The 20,687-nt window shown below is 40.2% G+C and overlaps 1 protein-coding gene across 1 annotated transcript in view; it reads right to left on the bottom strand.

Moving 5' to 3' along the window:
* Nucleotides 1-20,687, bottom strand: part of LOC126452249 (ATP-binding cassette sub-family C member 4-like) — a 216,804-nt gene that overhangs the window by 27,800 nt on the left and 168,317 nt on the right. Inside the window, exons 17-20 of the mRNA XM_050091041.1 lie at nt 17,765-17,888; nt 6,731-6,901; nt 4,154-4,281; nt 3,825-4,070 (exon numbers count right to left, since the gene is read on the bottom strand). Of these exons, the coding sequence (XP_049946998.1) occupies nt 3,825-4,070; nt 4,154-4,281; nt 6,731-6,901; nt 17,765-17,888 (669 nt within the window). The remainder of the gene's footprint in view (nt 1-3,824; nt 4,071-4,153; nt 4,282-6,730; nt 6,902-17,764; nt 17,889-20,687) is intronic.

The following is a 20,687-nucleotide window of genomic DNA, read 5'->3' on the forward strand; positions in this document are numbered from 1 at the left end:
CCTCTCGGTCTTGGAAGGAGTCCTCCTTCTGGCTACCGATGATACAGCTCCTCGCGTGGTTGTTCCTGCAAGTTTACGAAGGGAGGTCCTCACGTTATTACATGCGGGGCACTGGGGTGTTTCCCGTACTAAAACCTTGGCTCGCAGACATGTGTACTGGCCCGGTATTGACAGAGAAATTGAGCACTTGGTGGCCGCCTGTTCCCAGTGTGCGAGCCAACAAGCATCTCCCAGGACAGCGTTCTCTTCATGGTCGCCAGCAGCCCAAGCATGGGAATGTGTTCACATCGATTTTGCGGGCCCGTTTCTCAATGGCTTTTGGCTCATTGTCATTGATGCTTATTCCCGATTCCCATATGTGGTTCGCTGCTCCTCAACCACTTCAGAAGTTGCAATCCAGGCACTAGCAAAAATCTTTTCTGTGGAAGGCCTGCCAATCACCCTGGTCTCGGACAATGGACCGCAGTTTATTTCGCAGACCTTCCAGGATTTTTGTAGGCGCTTCGGTATTCGGCACATTTGCTCTCCCCCCTTCCATCCACAATCGAATGGGGAAGCCGAGTGCATGGTGCGCACATTTAAGACGCAGATGAAAAAGTATGTGCACAAATTTCCTGCGGAGGAAGCATTGACGTTTTTCTTGACGGCATACTGGACCACACCAATAGGAGAATGCAGCCCCGCCGAGCTCCTCCATGGGCGTCAACCTAGGACTCTGCTGCACCTCCTCCGGCCTGGTCCTCGCCAGTCTTCACAAAACGGAGTACCTGGCTTTCCACTGGGTATGTCGGTCTGGGCCCGTGGGTTTGGTCGCAATCCACGTTGGATACCGGCGGTGGTCCTGCGCCGAAATGGCCACTGGCTCTATACCTTGCAGGCGGGGGACCGGGTGGTACGTCATCACCAAAATCAGCTACGTCCACGTTCGGGCACCCACCCTCTGACCTCTCGGACACCGGCTTCCCCATTGCCGGCACCTGTGTTGGTTTCACAGGGGACGTTACCTCCTCTCCCCGCTGTGACTCTGCCGCACTGCGATGGTTCTCAGCCTTGGCAGCCTCCAGTAGCTCCAGCACTGGCATCGCCATCGTTCAAGATGCCCAGAGAGCGCCGGCCCCCCTAGCGGGCCCGGTTTCTCAGGAGGCTGGTTCACCTGTGGTCGTCCCTTCCCCTTCGTCCCCGCCACTGGGTCTTGCCCCTCCCAAGGTGGAACAGGATCCAGAGTTCGACAGCTTGTCGCCCGTTCTGTCCCGGGCTCCGGTTGTGGGACGACGGGGGCCTCTTCGTGTGGGTCACTTCCAGCCGTATTCGAAGGTTCCAGCTCGAGGGTTGACAGATCCCCTCGACTCCGGCCATCCAATGGATGTGGAGGTCATCGCTCCTGCCCGACGCTCCACCTTCCGACGCAGTGGATCACAGTGGCTTCACCCCCTGAAGAAGGAGGAGTGCAGTAGCCACCAGAAAGATCGCGGGAGGCGCACATTGGCACGGCGCGTCACGGACGGTAGTTGCCGCAAGTAGAGTCCCGTCCACCAGAGGGCACGCGAGAATTCGGACGCGACCTCTGCCGGCATAACAACAACAACAACAACAAGAACAACTCCAGCAGCACGGGCCGGGCCCAGTCAGTTAACATCGGGCATGCCTAGGACACAGTCCCGGTCTACGCTAAGTGAAGTGCGACGTAAACGGGAACAGTGTTACTACAACTATTTCATCTCTAAAAGTTTCCAGTTTGTCTTCTAATGAATTAATTTACAATGTTCTGGTCAATTGTTGTCCAATTCTGCCCCCAAAACACTTAACAATCTCTGGTTCCCTCAACTTCAACAAGTCCAACCTCCTTAATTTCCTACCTTTTGCAGTTTCTTCAGATTTAATTTTCAGTTCATAACCAATAAAATGTGGTCAGAGTCCACATCTGCCACTGAAAATGCGCCTTACAATTTAAAAGCTAGTTCTGAAAACTCCGTCTTACCATTATACAATCAGTCTGAAGCCTTCTGGTATCTCCAGGTCTCTTCTATTAAACAGTCTTATTTCATGATTCTTAATCGAAATGTTAGTGATGATTAAATTATGTTCTGTGCAAAATGATACCAGGCAGCTTCCTATTTCATTCTTTTTACCCAGCCAACATTGATCTACTATTTTCCAATTCTCTTCCTTTTCCTACTATCAAATTCTACTCCTCCATCACAATTAAATTCATATATCCCATAACTGTCTGAATAATTTCTTTTATCTCATTACACAGTTCGTCAATCTCTTTTCATCATCTGTGCAGCTAGTTGGCATACAAACTTGTACTACTGTGGTGGGTGTGCGCTTCATGTCTATATTGGCTACGATAATGTTTTCACTATGCTGATAATAGTAGCTTACACACATTCCTATTTTCTAAATCTTCATCAAACCTACTTCCATATAACCCCTTTATCTGTATTCACCTGATCAGAAGTCCTCCTTCTCCTGCTGCCAAACTTCTCTAATCCCCACTACATCTAACATCAACCTATCTATTTCCTTTTTAAATTTCTTAATCTATCTGCTCGATTAAGGGATCTATATTCCACACTCTGACCTGTAGAATGCCAGTTTTGTTTCTCCCAATGACAAAATCCTCCTGAATAATCTCCACCAAGAGATCCAAATGGAAGACTATTTTACCTCCAGAACATTTTACCTAAGAAGACGCCATCATCATTCAACCATAAAGTATAGCTGGTATAGTTTCCCCTTGCATTCAGCTGTTTGCGTAGCAAGGCCATTTTGGTTTTGTTAAAAGGCCAGATCAGTCAGTCATCCAGACTGTTGCTCCTGCAAGCACTGAAAAGGTTTTTGCCCCTCTTCAGGAACCACACACTTGTGCAATCTGTCAACATATATCCGTCTGCTGTGGTTGCACCTACAATACAGATATCTGTATCATTGAGGCAAGCAAGCCATCCCACCAATGGCAAGTTCCATGGTCCATTTGTAACGGAACATTACAACCTGCATACACTGACAGCAGCAATTCCTGTCAGGTTTGAAAACAGTTAGGGTATTTTATGATCACTGTTACTATGCAGTTTTACATGACTGTGATGATACAGTAACAAATCATAAAACTTCAGCCTCAGTGTGGACGTGGGCATGCTTGTTTCTGCCACTCTGTCATGTCCCCACTTTTGTCCATCTCAGTACTGATTTCATATAACTGACTCACACACACACACACACACACACACACACACACACACACACACACACACCATTATTTCACTGCCATGACCTACGTCAGCAGTGAGGGTCACATTACTGCTGGTACCGGTTCTACACCACATACTGTGAACCAAATGCAACCAATGTGCTCTTATAATGGGTGACTAATGTTTTGTCCAGTGAGCTTGTGTTCAGATGGTTGCATGTCCCTGTTTGGCCACAGGGAGGTGTGCACATTTATCTCTTATGTTATGAAGTACACCCTCCAGGATGAAGTACATGTGCTTTCCTACTGTCCTCCCCTCACTACCTGAATGGATGCCTCAGCCAGAACGCTTACCTAACTTAACTTTAGAAAGAACTGCCATGCTACAGCTGCTCAGAGTCCCTGCAGATCCAAAATTTCTGTTGTTCTGCACCCTGTTTTTTGAACTGGGAAAGTTAACGTCTTGGGTAAATATGAAAGAGATGTTGTTTCTTGTTGTTCATTAAATGAGATATTATGTTGTGTTATATGAACAGGTTTGAAGTTCAACCCAGTCAAAAAGACATATGTATTCATTTACTCTACAAAAAATGTTTTTTTATTATTTTGTGAAAGAATCAGCCACACCTACCTCTTCCAGTGCACTCCATATTTGATGATCTGGAAATTCTTGAAAAGGATCTAGATTATATCGAATTGTTTCTGAGAACAACACAGGTTCCTGAGGAATAATTGAAATACGTTTCCTCAGATCATGCAGACCAATGGATTGTGTGTTTATATTATCAATGTAAATGGTGCCTTCCAGTTTTGCCAGTCGAAACAATGCTGCAATAAGGGAAGATTTTCCAGCACCAGTTCTGCCTACGATTCCCACCTGGAAGGAAAATTTTAGATTTGTAGGGAAAAAATTAACTAAATACATTCTATATAATAAGCAAGACTATTGTTTGGATGTACCTTATGTGCAGCCTGTATAGTGAAATTAAGTTCTCTTAAAACAGGTGGCTCTGTTGGAACATATAAAAGGCTTAAATTTTCAAAACGAATTTCACCTTTTTGAGGCCAGTGGACTGATGGCTTCTTTCCTGTGAAATGGACAAAATTTATACAAGATAAACATACAGGATGCCCTCCCTGCACCCCTGCAAATACCACACAGTATATATATATATACCTTCCCTACAGCCTAGGTCTTCGTGGCAAACGAATCTGCTCCAGTCCGGAATCCCTGAACCATTACACCAACAACCTGAAAACAGCTTTCGCATCCCGCAACTACCCTCCCGACCTGGTACAGAAGCAAATAACCAGAGCCACTTCCTCATCCCTTCAAACCCAGAACCTCCCACAGAAGAACCCCAAAAGTGCCCCACTTGTGACAGGATACTTTCCGCGACTGGATCAGACTCTGAATGTGGCTCTCCAGCAGGGATACGACTTCCTCAAATCCTGCCCTGAAATGAGATCCATCCTTCATGAAATCCTCCTCACTCCACCAAGAGTGTCTTTCCGCAGTCCACCTAACCTTCGTAACCTCTTAGTTCATCCCCATGAAATCCCCAAACCACCTTCCCTACCCTCTGGCTCCTACCCTTGTAACCGCCCCCGGTGTAAAACCTGTCCCAAGCACCCTCCCACCACCACCTACTCCAGTCCTGTAACCCGGAAGGTGTACACGATCAAAGGCAGAGCCACGTGTGAAAGCACCCACGTGATTTACCAACTGATCTGCCGACACTGTGAAGCTTTCTATGTGGGAATGACCAGCAACAAACCGTCCATTCGCATGAATGGACACAGGCAGACAGTGTTTGTTGGTAATGAGGATCACCCTGTAGCTAAACATGCCTTGGTGCACGGCCAGCACATCTTGGCACAGTGTTACACTGTCCGGGTTATCTGGATACTACCCACTAACACCAACCTGTCAGAACTCTGGAGATGGGAACTTGCCCTTCAGTATATCCTCTCTTCTCGTTATCCGCCAGGCCTCAACCTCCGCTAATTTCAAGTTGCCACCACTCATACCTCACCTGTCTTTCAACAACATCTTTGCCTCTTTACTTCCGCCTCGACTGACATCTTTGCCCAAACTCTTTGCCTTTACAAATGTCTGCTTGTGTCTGTGTATGTACGGATGTATGTGTGTGTGTGTGTATGCGCGAGTGTATACCTGTCCTTTTTTCCCCCTAAGGTAAGTCTTTCCGCTCCCGGGATTGGAATGACTCCTTACCCGCTCCCATAAAACGCACATCCTTTCGTCTTTCCCTCTCCTTCCCTCTTTCCTGATGAAGCAACCGTTTGTTGCGAAAGCTTGAATTTTGTGTGTATGTTTGTGTGTCTATCGACCTGCCAGTGCTTTCGTTGAGAGAGAGAGAGAGAGAGAGAGAGAGAGAGAGAAACATTCCACGTGGGAAAAATATATCTAAAAACAAAGATTATGTAACTTACCAAACGAAAGCATTGGTATGTTGATAGAGACACTAACAAACACACACACGAAATTCAAGCTCTCGCAACCCACAGTTGCTTCATCAGGAAAGAGGGAAGGAGAGGGAAAGACAAAAGGATATGGGTTTTAAGGGAGAGGGTAAGGAGTCATTCCAGTCCCGGGAGTGGAAAGACTTACCTTAGGCGGAAAAAAGGACAGGTATACACTCGTGCACACACACACACGTATCCATCCGCACATATACAGACGCAGGCAGACAATGTCTGTGTAGTTGAAAGATGTACACATTCCTCAAAGTGTGTGATCCAAGCTTCATACATCTGTCCAGTAATTGTGAGTTCCATGAATATTCAAAGCATATGGAGATACACTTCACCTTCGTGTAGGAGCCAGTTTTTCAGACAAAGTCCATCTTCTGAATTAGAAAACACACACACATTCACAAGCACAACTCACACATACAGGGACACTGCCTCTGGTTGCTGGAGCCCATGTCCCAAGACAGAGGCCATATGTATGTGAGTTGTGTTTGTGTGAGTGTGTGTGTTTTCTATTTCAGAAGAACAACTTAGCTATCCATATTGTTGTTATTCCATAGTTCAGTCATTAACATGAGTGACATAAAGTGGAATTGTTTATGGGGAATGTTTGTATAAGTCAACATATTATTACAAAGCAGTGTATTAGTTAACCATTAACTATGAACAATAAATTTATGGACATTAAAAGCTGTAGGCTATTGTTTGAACTAGTGGTTCAGGAATTCTGAACCCTGTCAGTATTAGCTACGGCATGCTGCCATTACAGAGTAGGGTAGTTATCTTACCTTATAGAGAGTAATGATTTATACATTTTCAGAATGTCTTGCTATTATCATTTTATTACTTTCTGCATAGTTTTTTCCCTAAGAATTTCTGCCACACTGACAAAAACTGATTTTAAATGTACAGGGTCATATCATATGGCACTTTGTGAGGTGTTGACACTTATCATCCACGTGCCATAGACGTATGTACTCTGAATTAAAGTCCTCATCATTACAAACACTAGCCAATGTGAATTTAGTGGTTTTTATCTAATACCTGGTTCTGACTCAAATGAAGGTTCCTTTTCTATGTTGTTATATTGAAGAACTCTTTCAACAGATGTCATTTGACTAACAACTTCTGTCATCTGTCTAATGCCATACTGAACCATTCCAGTAAGAATAAGTGAATGGGCAATAGCAAGTCCAACATAACCACTCAAAGCACCTGCAAAGAATATACAATCTTATTATTGAAAGCAACACTAACACTTTTTACATTAAGATACATAGTAGATATCATAAGACAAAAATAATAGCAGTAACAAATCCAAATATTCATGCAGTAGAGATAATATCCAGTTCACATTTAAGCAAATGAATAAACAATGTTAACATTTTATAGCAAGAACTCCACAAACAGCTGTATCTTGAACTAATTTTATTAAGGCACTACCAGTATCCTGGCTTATAGTCACAGCATCAAACGCATATCTAAACAACAAGAAATAAACAGTGATAGTGACTGAGCGCCTATACATCAAAGTAATACCTAACTATGAGAATAGATAAAAACACAAGTGTACTTCTAAAAATTAAAACATGGTAAACAACATGGCAGAGAATATAAAATGGCCAATCTTCATAGTTAAAACTGTAATGGTTGTAGATTAGATAGTCAATGAATAAAAAGTTGGGCAGTGGAAAACATCCTACGCCATGTAACAAGGGTGTGCCTATAACCAAAGAGCAAAAGTGAGACGCTGAACTTGAGGCAAGAACCAGAAGGCTTACTACCAAGTCAGCACAGCACAGAGCCATACGGGTGAACCAAAGCAACCATTGGCCGCACAGCAAGCATGGAGTGAGGCGGTGAAGCAAAGTGTAAGGCGTGAGTCACTAGCCCAAAGAGTGCCACCGTGAAATGGGATGGGACAAACCAAAATGTCATCCCCTAACTCTAAACATACTACAGAAGTTGTGGCTTCATTATGTCAGTTTTGACAAAATGAGGATAACACAGCAAGCAGATACCATGCATGTAATGTCTAGAGGACAGACCCAGATGGAAGAGCAGATTACATTGGACACAAAGTGGTGACACAATCAAATACACAGGAAGGAAAAGAAGTTGCAAAACCAAAAAATGCGTAAAGGTAAACAAGGGACACAAACAAACTGTAATAAACCAGGTTAAAGGAAATAAAAATTCAATAAAATGCCCCCATGCTGTAGGTCGATCTGGTTATTCAGTATGAGTTGTGGATACATTACATGCCACGAATATCTCTACCTCTTCTAAGACATTAAGTATGTGGTTCTTTTCTTCCCTATGTAAAGTTCTTTATTTTTAGGCATAATGACCACAGTGTTCAAAATGGTTCAAATGGCTCTGAGCACTATGGGACTTAACTGCTGAGGTCATCAGTCCCCTAGAACTTAGAACTACTTAAACCTAACCAACCTAAGGACATCACACACATCCATGCCCGAGGCCGGATTTGAACCTGCGACCGTAGTGGTCGCGTGGTTCCAGACTGTAGCGCCTAGAACCGCTCAGCCACTCCAGCTGGCGACCACAGTGTGTCCATACTTTGAAAGTGGGCACCCAAGACAGACCTTGAACTTCTAAACTTTTCATGCTCTCTGAACCTCACATTGAACCCACGGCCAGTCTACCCCATGTAACACTTAAGGCAATTGTCACACTGGATAGAATAAACCCCTGTGGCATGATATTTTTGTCAAAGCATCTTCTCTCTTAGTCTCCCTCTTTTGTCCAGTTTGCCAGGGATAAAGGAAACCAGTCTTATACTTTATAGTTTTTGCCCTGAGATGTTTACAAAATATTTCCAAAATTTTACCATAATACAGAATCCCATGGCAGCCTATGTATCCTTTCTCCTACTCATCTTCCCTCCATACTGTAACACCCTCTCCCAATCCCTATCCAACACCAAACCTGTATTTTTAGTGAAGTATGCTCTAATTAGTACTGGTCACTGAATTTCTGTCGTATCAATTGACCTGGGAAATATTAAGGATGTCATGAAATTCTTTATCAAAGGCTTCATGTAACAAGGTGACATATGAAGTCTGCTTAGGATGGACTGGAAGCCGATGCCCTTCTCACTATGCTGTACAGTGAACTCAATACTTTTGTGAACTCTATTCAAATTTCTGACAAACTCACAGTAATTGTCCCTGGTGCCACAGTAGTAGGCCACCCTCATATCTACACCATAACACGAAATGGTGAATATTTACTTGACGAAGTTCATTGATGTCACAACCTCTTGTTTTACATTTGGTAATGTACGTAAGTAAAAGAAAAAGGTTATTTAGCTTGGGAGTGCTTGAAGAAAAAGCAAGACATGAAGGAATAATAAATTGTCAAAGATAGATCTGACTCTGGATTTATCATCTAATTGGACAAAACGTGTCATGTTGTGAAAACATCATGAGAGACTTCCATGAAATGGCTCAAGTACAATCAGTTGAACATATGACTGATGGTGCACCGTGTCACTTGACTTTTCAACAGGGATGGTCCATAACTGCAGACCACATATCACTCAGCAATAATAAAGAATGGCAAGTCACCAGTATGAGAAATGTCAATGTCAACAAAGAAGATAAAGGCAAATGGTGTGAGGGACATCTTGAAATCATTCTGTACATACTAGCTACCAAAAAGAATTTCAGAGCATGTGCTTCAAAAAACATCACTGCCTTTTTTTTTCTTGGGAAAAAACAGTCTTAACAAAGGGACAGACAGACAGTTGGATAACAAATCACACAACCAATTTTTTTGTATGATATTATTGCAAATTAACAATTTTCAGACTCGTGATTGTGGATCAATCGGAAGTACCTTACAGGTTTTGAAAAGTGAGTTTGTATCAACATACGTGATATAAATGGCCATGTATTCTAACTGCATTGACTTATAAGGTTCAGTTCCTTCAACAAGCAAGGGACCACAGACCTTAGCATGTGATATAAGTTTCAATTTGACATTTTTCTTTTATTTACATTTTATTTCCTGAGAAAAAAAGATTATTAACAGTCAGACAGAAAGAGAGACTGACAGACAGGTGGACAACATAGTGATTCTACAGGGTGATTCAAAAAGAATACCACAACTTTAGGAATTTAAAACTCTGCAATGACAAAAGGCAGAGCTAAGCACTATGTGTCGGCGAATTAAGGGAGCTATAAAGTTTCATTTAGTATGAACGTGACTCGCCTAAGGTGAACGTTTTCTGTGCCATTTCAGCCAATAAAGTTTTTGGTCCCTTTTTCTTCGAAGGTGCTACTGTAACTGGACTACAGTATCTGGAGATGTTAGAGAACTGGCTGTTCCCTCAGCTCGAACAAGAAGCACAACAATTCATATTTCAGCAGGATGGAGCGCCACCACATTGGCACTTATCTGTCCGTAACTACCTGAACGTCAACTACCCGAGGCGATGGATCGGCCGCCAGGCAGCCCGTGACAGAGCACTTCATCACTGGCCTCCAAGAAGCCCTGATCTTACCCCCTGCGATTTTTTCTTATGGGGGTATGTTAAGGATATGGTGTTTCGGCCACCTCTCCCAGCCACCATTGATGATTTGAAACGAGAAATAACAGCAGCTATCCAAACTGTTACGCCTGATATGTTACAGAGAGTGTGGAACGAGTTGGAGTATCGGGTTGATATTGCTCGAGTGTCTGGAGGGGGCCATATTGAACATCTCTGAACTTGTTTTTGAGTGAAAAAAAACCTTTTTAAATACTCTTTGTAATGATGTATAACAGAAAGTTATATTATGTTTCTTTCATTAAATACACATTTTTAAAGTTGTGGTATTCTTTTTTAATCACCCTGTATAATGATTTTGTTTTTACTGTTTGAGGTATGGAACCCAAAAATAAATAAATAGAGGAAAATGTTCAGCATGTAGCCACGTTTACAAATTAACTTGTGATGAGAATGTAAAATGACATGTTCCACATCATTGTGATTTATCATGCAAATGATCCATGGAACATGAAACTAACTAAGTAACATAATCCAGTCAACAGGGCTATGAGATCATTCTGCCATTCATACACCAGCGGGGTACAAAGTTGATTTCAGTAATTTTTTAGAACATTTCACGTGGAGAAACAGCGGTCTTGCTAAAAGTACTTTAAAAATGGATTACAAACACTCTAGACCGTAATCCATTTTTAAAGTTGATTTCATCTGGTATCATGTTCCTAGCAGCTTCAAGGGTGCAGTTTCCAGTTCCAACTTGAAACACTGAGAGAAAGTTGATTACAGAGGAACTAGAGCCTCACAATGAGAACAAAATTTTGAAGATCATTCCTAAAACCTGCAGCCAGCAAGTTATTGACTCATATTGGACTTCCTGTGTCTTGTCTGACACAAAAAGCAAACACTTGTTACAAAGCACAGCTTTTGTGCGAGAGGCTTCAAACAAGATTTATGGTGTCAACTCCCATACAATGAGACCTTCTTGCCAAGTGACCTTGAAGGAGAAACCTATATGGAAATACTTGAAGGGCTGGTGATTGAAACAAATAATTTTTCTTTTGCAGTTTAATTTTGAAGTGAATGATGCTGACTTGTGTTTATTCCATAGCACAATCAGTGGCAAAGTTGTTATGTTACCAGTATTTGTAGATGGTGAGCTTATCTGATCAAAGTCTAGGAAAGTGGTTCATAAAGTTTTTGTGTGAGTGGAAGTCGAATGAGATTGTGCAAGAAGGAAAATGTGAATACATCAAATTGCTTACATAAGAATAATAATTCAAAATTTTAGAAAGGGTGATTCAATTGGTTTTAGTGTTGCAGCTTAGCCATGTGTGCATTTATTATCCATTGGAAAAGAACCTGAGGTTGAGAAAGTACTGTACTGTAATGCAGTCGGATCAATTATGCATTTTTTCTGTTATCTCGTGACCACATACTTAATCTGGAGTGAACAGCATGAGCAGGTTTTTGAATGAAGCACATCGACATCTTGTAAAATAATTTTCCAGTATTTTATAGAAACTAAAGATTATATTATAGAACACACCAACAATATGCCACTTAATTGATATAAAAACATTATCTCTCTCTGCAAATCTTCAACTACCTCATAAACTGTACTGAACTGTACAAATCTCATAATACAGGTGAGCAACCCACTTAGCCTCTAAGTAGCTTAATGAAATATATCAAGTGGTCATCTATAGTTAAACAAGTGGTCGACTGACACAGATATTTTATTGATCAACTGCTAATCAGGAACTTGTATAGTAATTGCACCCTTTGAATGATAACTGCTGATTTACTGATGCTTTGTACGCAATGCCTATTTACATATGTTACGTAGAACTGTTTTTCATGAAACTGTGTAAAACACAATAACTAATCTCCAATAATATGTAAGACACTGTATGAACTTTTTACCCTGCCATAGCAGTGAGTGAGGTGATACTCCCACATGGCACACCCAACTGATGGAAAGGCTCTCAAATACCAAACAAAACTTAGCCAAAAAACATATAGAGGCACATCCTGATCTCAAAAATCAAGCTGTAATTTTGTGATCCTGTCCCCTCCCTCCCTCCCCTTTATGCTTGTAAAATTGGTATAATGGATCAAATGCTACAAACACAACTACCCCAGGTCCCAGACACATGTCCAGTTGTTCCCGATCATCAGAAGATTCTGTGAGATTGGGAACATCATGTGGAGAAGAATCAGAGTTTCTCAAAATCTCTTCACTCCAAGATAAAGAACTTTTTAGGCACTACTAATATCAGCACCCTGCTGAAAACTAACACTCTTAAACAGCTGACCAACACTCCAGGCAAATTCACCATTCAAATCCTAGCAATCCATGAAACACATTTCCAAGATGAAAATCATTTTGAATCAGTAAACTTCAGGATATTTAAAGGTACCCAACCATAACAATCAAAGGCAAGTTATCAATACTTGGGACTGCCTTTGCAGTAAAGGAAATGATTTTAGATTCAGTTACCAACTTTACATCCGCAAATAGTAGAATTCAGTTGCTACAGGGAAGTCAATCACCAAAGCATATTCCTTAATAAATGCTCATGCTCCTACTTAGATTATATTAGATTAGATTAATTATTCATTCCATAGACCCATAAAAGAGGGCGATAACAAGAAAGAACCTCAAAAAGAAGAAGATGTTTGGGAATCACTAGATGAAACTACAAGCAAGATCCCAAACACTGTGTGAAAATCTCATAAAGTGATTTTATTGCACGGGATGGCATGGAGAAGAAATTCAGGTCATTACTAGGATTTCATCCAGTGCATGGGAAGACAAATATGAATGGAGAACATGTAATAATCTTCTGTACATTATTTGTGCTGCATCTTATGTCTCCAAAGCTTATGAGACCTCTACACAAAAATAAAACCTGGTGGTCACCTAATCTATTATTAGGAGAATTCCAGCTTGTCATGTGGCAGTTTGTACAAAGAATATGCATTAAATTCAAAATATCAGAGTATGGAAGAGAGCAGTTGATTCTGATCACTACTTAACACAAAACAAAATTAAGTTCAAACCAAACAGAGCTAGATCAAAAGGAACGAACTTCAAGAGTTTGTACAGACTGTCTGATGAAAAATGCCCAGGCTGTCGGTCATGATATACAAGAACAATATTCCAAGGAGCAGCCAGGTTGTAGTAAGACATTAGAAACATCAGCCATGAAATTAGAACAGCCACCCATGAAATGTATACACAGATGGTGGAGCACAACTTGAGATGAACCCTTCTATAAGTGAAACAAAGCATGGCATGATGGGAAAGAACATCAAATGGTTGAAATACGAGAGTTCCTTCTGAAGATACATAAATCAATGTCAAAAAAATTTGCTGTGAAACACGTGCCTACAACAAAAACAGACTCATGGAAATAGACCAGGATTTCTAGAAAAACAACACGAAACATCTACAAGGCCAACATTGTGTTTCTGTCAAATTAATGGAAAGCAAGAGACAAAAAACAGCAAGAAACTTGCTGATTACTTTCAAAATTTACTGGACTGTGATACTCCAGTGTAAAGACTGCATTCTGGAGGGGGGGGGGGGGGGGGGGGACTGTACCAAACCCAGACTCTTATCCCCCAACAATTCACGAAACAAGAGGGATAATTCTATTACTTAAAAATAACAAAGCACCAGGAGAGGATGGCATGACTGCAAACATGTTGAAAATAGGAGGATGTGACCTCATCAAAAGAATTTGTGGACTTTTAGCAGAAATATTGAAAACTGACATGATTCCGAAGGACAGGAAGAAAGCTATTATACCCCATCGCATAAAAGAGGTGATAGAATAGACTCCCAACAATAACAGGAGCCTGTCTCTTCCAGCAGTTATACATGAGGTTCTATCCAATGTCTTAAATTGAGTTGAGCAGCAAATGGATTATTTGATTGTCGAATATAAGCAGACTTTACAAAGGGCAGATCATATGCTGAGCAGATTTGTTGTTTGAAGACAACAGAATATATTGAAGGACCATCACATACTTAATCTTAGTGTATTTCAAGAAGATCTATGACTTGACAGAAAAATCATTTTGATCACTTTAGAAGAGCTCAGGTTAAATATGAAGACTAGCAAACTAATCTGTCAGACTCTCTCAGACACAACATTTTTAGTAAAGTTCCTCGGTGAAATGTCTGATTCTTTTGAAATACATACAGTTGTTTGACAAGGAGATGGCCTCTCCTTACTTCTGTTTAACACTGTGTTAGACAAGTCATCAGAGAATGGGTATAAACATCAGGACCTCAAGACAAAGAATCAAAGCTTTTGCTGACAGTCTAGCTGTCTTCACTAAGACTTGTGTGGAAACCAAGTATGCCGTAGAGAAGTTACACAAGATAGCATCAAAGACAGGCCTTGAAATGAATAGAATATAATAGAATTAGAATAGCAGTTTATTGTCTTGTGCCATATAGTTTCAAGGCATATACTTAACATAGAGGAGGCTCCCCAAAACACAAAAGCTGATTTACAATTTTTCTTACAATATTTTAATATAATATACGTTACTGGATAATTAATTAATTAATTAAGCAATTAATAGTTTTTCTTAGAAAGTAACGAACTTTTAAAAATTAACAGTCCTAAGTACTTGCTCTCTCCTGCTCAATTTTTTTGGTAGTCATTCATGAATTATTCTAGTGAATAATAATATATCTGCACTAGTTTATCACATAAGGTATTTTCAGTGTTTCTTCTAATTTTATGCTGAGCAATTCTCTGCCTTTCACTTTGTTATAAATTTTCATACCCATATACCATGGTGTTTGAGCATAAAATTTTGAACAGTGGATGGGCAGCATAAAATTATTTTGATTTCTGGTGTAATCATGTTGAAAATGATTTGGTGCAAGTAAACCAGGGTTACTATGCACAAAGATAATCAGCTCAGAAATGTATAGTGAGGAAACACTGAATATACTTAGATATTTTAGGAGTAGGTGACATGATTTTCCTCACCCTACAGTGCGATGTAATGATAGTTTTCTGAAGTTTTAGTATACGACACATATGGCTTGAGTTACTGCAAAGTACAATTCCATACCTTATATCTGATAGCAAGTAGCTGTGATATACCACTTTTCTTATGTCCATACTGGTAACATTGTACAGTATCCTCATTGCAAATGCTAGGCTACTTACTTTCTTTGCAAGGTACTGTATATGTGAGCCCCATGACAGATTTTTATCCAGTTGCATTCCTACGAATTTCACAGAGCTAACTTTTTGCAAATCCTGGTTTCTGAATATTATTTGAGTTTGGTTGTTTTGTTTCAAACTGCATTAACCAAGTCTGTTCCATGTTTAGTTTTAACCCGTTTAAATGAAACCAGGTAAGTACTTTTTCTATGAGTGATACTCAGTGTTAAGTAGTAGACCATCTAAGTAAAACAGAAACAGCATGGGACCTAAGACAGAACCTTGGTGTTCTCCTTGTGAAATATTTTCCATTTTGAAGTATAAGTTCGCCTCTCTGTTGATATAACAACTCTTTGTCTTTGGTTGGTTAGGTAGGACTTAAACCATTCTAATGCAGTGCCCCTAATTCCATATTTTTCCAGTTTACAGAGTAGCAATGAGTGACTCACACTATCGAAGGCCTTTGACAGGTCACAAAAAATTCCTGTGGCATGCAGTGAATTGCCTACAGTGAATTGCCTAGAGAGGATCTAATTTTATCTACAAAATGGTTTATAGTGGATACTGTGGTTTTGCCTTTTTGATACCCATACAGATTCTTTGAGATTATTTTAAATGTTTCTATGAAATTTAGAATTTGTATGGTGACTACCATTTCAACTATTTTTTATAGTGATGGAAGAAGAGAGATTCCATGATAGTTTTGTATATGTTCTTTTGTGTCTTTCTTGAATAGTGGCTTAACTACTGCATACGTAGGTGTGTCTGGTAAATAAACTTCTTGAAGGGACTGGTCAGCTATTATAGTAAGTGGTTGTGCATTTATTTTCGGGACTGTTTTTAACACTTTTGTCTTATTTGATGGAAACTTTACATAAAAATATCAGATTTCCACTACAAATGAAATATGGGACAATTCCACATGTGTCTTTTTTTAAATATCCCACAGGAATAATATTAGCATCTCGACTAGACAGTAAAGCCAATTTAGAAAGAGCCACTGAACGCCAGAAAGTGTACAGAATAATATGGAATCACTACAATCAATTATTGATATTGCTTAATTGAAACTTCGGCATAACAAGACAGTTTTCTTGTCCAAAGTACTGTATGCCTTAGAAATTACATATTTAGGAGGCCATTCAAAAATTGATGAAATTGCAAAGGAACAGCAAAAAATTCTAAGAAAACTTTATAGGCATATAGATTAGATGAAAAACTATGAACCTATACACAGCACTAGACACATTCACTGTTGCAGTACAGAGAAGACACTTTAAGTTCCATTGTCACAGCTACAGAATGGATGACACTAGATTAACAGCTACTAATTTAATAATTTCAGATATTTGGTTAGAAGAAGTTAAGCAGGACTTATGAGAAAAATATGCCACAGAAGATACTATCAGAGAACAAAAAGTCCTTGGAATCTTAGTTGCAAATCACAAATTTGTGGCGAAAGCTAAAAAATAAAAACAAAATAAAGAAACTTTAGAAAACAGTGGACAGAGGAACACAAGAAGCAACACAGTGAATTTATGAAGATATTTTGGGAAGACAACAAGAAAAATAAGCTGTCAGACCAAGGTAACAAGTTCAAATGCACTGTTTAATTGGGTGTAACTAAGAGAGAAGAAGAATGTAAAAAGACACAAAAAAGTAGGTAATATATATACACATAAGAAAATGAAGTAGTTTTTTTAACTTTAAGCTGTATAATCTAAAAATGACAAAATAATAATAATTTTTGATGTAGTAGAAGTTGTAAAGTGTACTGGGATTCCAAAGACTGCCAAATATTTTCTGGAAAATCAAATTTGCTAACAAATATTTTACTGAATTAACGTGCTACTCTGGGAAAGCCATACAGTTTTGGAATCAGACGGCTACAGAACTATATCAGTGGAGTTTTGACAGGTTAACATTTCAAGATTTGAATGTTCTGGAATCTGATAATTTTTAATAGGAATAAGTTTTGAAATAAAGATTTCAGAAAAAGTAAAACTTGTTTGAAAGTGAAGAATGAGGGCTTTCTCATAATATATGTAGATCCTAGAACAAATAATAATTAGTTGGGTTGAACTCTGAAGTGATGGTTTATATAACTCTTTGAATAAAATTTTCCTCAAAAACTACTTGTGTTGTTATCTCAGTGGTATGAAAACTATACAATGAACAATTAAGTTTTGAAAATTACAGTGCCCACTTTAGATTAAAACTTAAAACATGATATAAACCACTGGATGACCTTCATTCAAGATGACCCCATCATTTGTAACAGAATTGAATATGTAACAAAAGCTGCAGTACAGAGAAGTGCTTTTGTGCTGGTTCCTGGTATCAAAAGAAAGAGTGATAACTAAGACCTACCTGTGTTAACTGTCAGGAAGCTGAGAATCACAAGTGACACAAAAATTGCACTAAGCACATCAAGAACAAATCCAAATGCAGTCTTGCCTGCAATACTCATGTACCAAGATGAAGTGTGCAAGTCCTATGGAAAAAAATACAGAATCTTTAGAACAGTTTTCAAAAGCAAAATCACACAACATCTAGTGAACAATAAAAGTTTGAACAAGTAAAAGCAGTTGAAGAACCTGTAAGTACTTGTAAATTATAGAAATACACCTAACAGCCACACTAAAAGAATTAAGTAATTTTGAGATTATAGACTTACCGTCATGCGATAGTGACATGCACGTATAGAGATGGTGATAGGATCATGTACACCAGGTGTAAAAGGGCAGTGCACTGGTGGAGCTGTCATCTGTACTCGGGTGATTTACGCGAAAAGGTTTCCATCGTGATTGTGGTTGCATGATGGCAATTAACAGACTTTGAATACGAAACGATAGTTGGAGTGAGATGCATGGGACATTCCATTTTGGAAATCATTATGGAATTCAGTATTCCGAGATCCATAGTGTCAAGGGTGTGCCAAGAATACCAGATTTCAGGCATTACCTCTCACAACGGAAAATGCAGTGGCCAAGGCCTTCACTTAATGACCGAGAGCAGCTCTGTTCACGTAGAGTTGTCCCTACTAACAGACAAGCAACACTGCATGAAATAATCACAGAAATCAAAGTGGGACATATGAAAAAGGATTTTGTTAAGACACTGCAGTGACATTTGGTGTTAATGGGCTATAGTAGCAGACAACTGCCACGAGTACCTTTGCTAAGAGCACAGCACTGCCTGCAGTGCCTCTCCTGGGCTTTGAGAATATTGGTTGGACCCTAGATGACTGGAAAACTGTGGCCTGGTCAGATGAATTCAGTTGGTAAGAGCTGATGATAGAGTTTGAGTGTGGTCCAGACTCCACAAAGCCATGGACCTAAGTTGTTAACGAGGCAAAGTTTTATTGGAACACTGCTAAAGGCAGTCAAGTTCTTCCCAGGAAATCCTTTTCAGTCTTTACATATCTCTCGGGGAACACAATACGTTTTACATCTAGGAAAGGGGGCACTACATTTTCGTAGTTCATACAGTTAGTTATAACCTCGGTTGAATACAATCTCGGTTTACAAGTTGCGTCAGGCATGCTACCGCAAGCTGTTGGTGGCTCTGCAATTGTGTGACCTATGTCCCCCCCCAATGAACCATGGACCTTGCCGTTGGTGGGGAGGCTTGCGTGCCTCAGCGATACAGATAGCCGTACCGAAGGTGCAACCACAACGGAGGGGTATCTGTTGAGAGGCCAGACAAACGTGTGGTTCCTGAAGAGGGGCAGCAGCCTTTTCAGTAGTTGCAAGGGCAACAGTCTGGATGATTGACTGATCTGGCCTTGTAACAATAACCAAAACGGCCTTGCTGTGCTGGTACTGCGAACGGCTGAAAGCAAGGGGAAACTACAGCCGTAATTTTTCCCGAGGGCATGCAGCTTTACTGTATGATTACATGATGATGGCGTCCTCTTGGGTAAAATATTTCGGAGGTAAAATAGTCCCCCATTCGGATCTCCGGGCGGGGACTACTCAAGAGGATGTCATTATCAGGAGAAAGAAAACTGGCGTTCTACGGATCGGAGCGTGGAATGTCAGATCCCTTAATCGGGCAGGTAGGTTAGAAAATTTAAAAAGGGAAATGGATAGGTTGAAGTTAGATATAGTGGGAATTAGTGAAGTTCGGTGGCAGGAGGAACAAGACTTCTGGTCAGGTGACTACAGGGTTATAAACACAAAATCAAATAGGGGTAATGCAGGAGTAGGTTTAATAATGAATAGGAAAATAGGAATGCGGGTAAGCTACTACAAACAGCATAGTGAACGCATTATTGTGGCCAAGATAGATACGAAGCCCACACCTACTACAGTAGTACAAGTTTATATGCCAACTAGCTCTGCAGATGACGAAGAAATTGAAGAAATGTATGATGAAATAAAAGAAATTATTCAGATTGTGAAGGGAGACGAAAATTTAATAGTCATGGGTGACTGGAATTCGAGTGTAGGAAAAGGGAGAGAAGGAAACATAGTAGGTGAATATGGATTGGGGGACAGAAATGAAAGAGGAAGCCGCCTGGTAGAATTTTGCACAGAGCACAACATAATCATAACTAACACTTGGTTTAAGAATCATGAAAGGAGGTTGTATACATGGAAGAACCCTGGAGATACTAAAAGGTATCAGATAGATTATATAATGGTAAGACAGAGATTTAGGAACCAGGTTTTAAATTGTAAGACATTTCCAGGGGCAGATGTGGACTCTGACCACAATCTATTGGTTATGACCTGTAGATTAAAACTGAAGAAACTGCAAAAAGGTGGGAATTTAAGGAGATGGGACCTGGATAAACTAAAAGAACCAGAGGTTGTACAGAGATTCAGGGAGAGCATAAGGGAGCAATTGACAGGAATGGGGGAAATAAATACAGTAGAAGAAGAATGGGTAGCTTTGAGGGATGAAGTAGTGAAGGCAGCAGAGGCTCAAGTAGGTAAAAAGACGAGGGCTAGTAGAAATCCTTGGATAACAGAAGAAATATTGAATTTAATTGATGAAAGGAGAAAATATAAAAATGCAATAAGTGAAACAGGCAAAAAGGAATACAAACGTCTCAAAAACGAGATCGACAGGAAGTGCAAAATGGCTAAGCAGGGATGGCTAGAGGACAAATGTAAGGATGTAAAGGCCTATCTCACTAGGGGTAAGATAGATACCGCCTACAGGAAAATTAAAGAGACCTTTGGAGATAAGAGAACGACTTGTACGAATATCAAGAGCTCAGATGGAAACCCAGTTCTAAGCAAAGAAGGGAAAGCAGAAAGGTGGAAGGAGTATATAGAGGGTC

This window comes from Schistocerca serialis, unplaced genomic scaffold (genome assembly GCF_023864345.2).
Source record: "Schistocerca serialis cubense isolate TAMUIC-IGC-003099 unplaced genomic scaffold, iqSchSeri2.2 HiC_scaffold_840, whole genome shotgun sequence".
NCBI lineage: Eukaryota > Metazoa > Arthropoda > Insecta > Orthoptera > Acrididae > Schistocerca > Schistocerca serialis.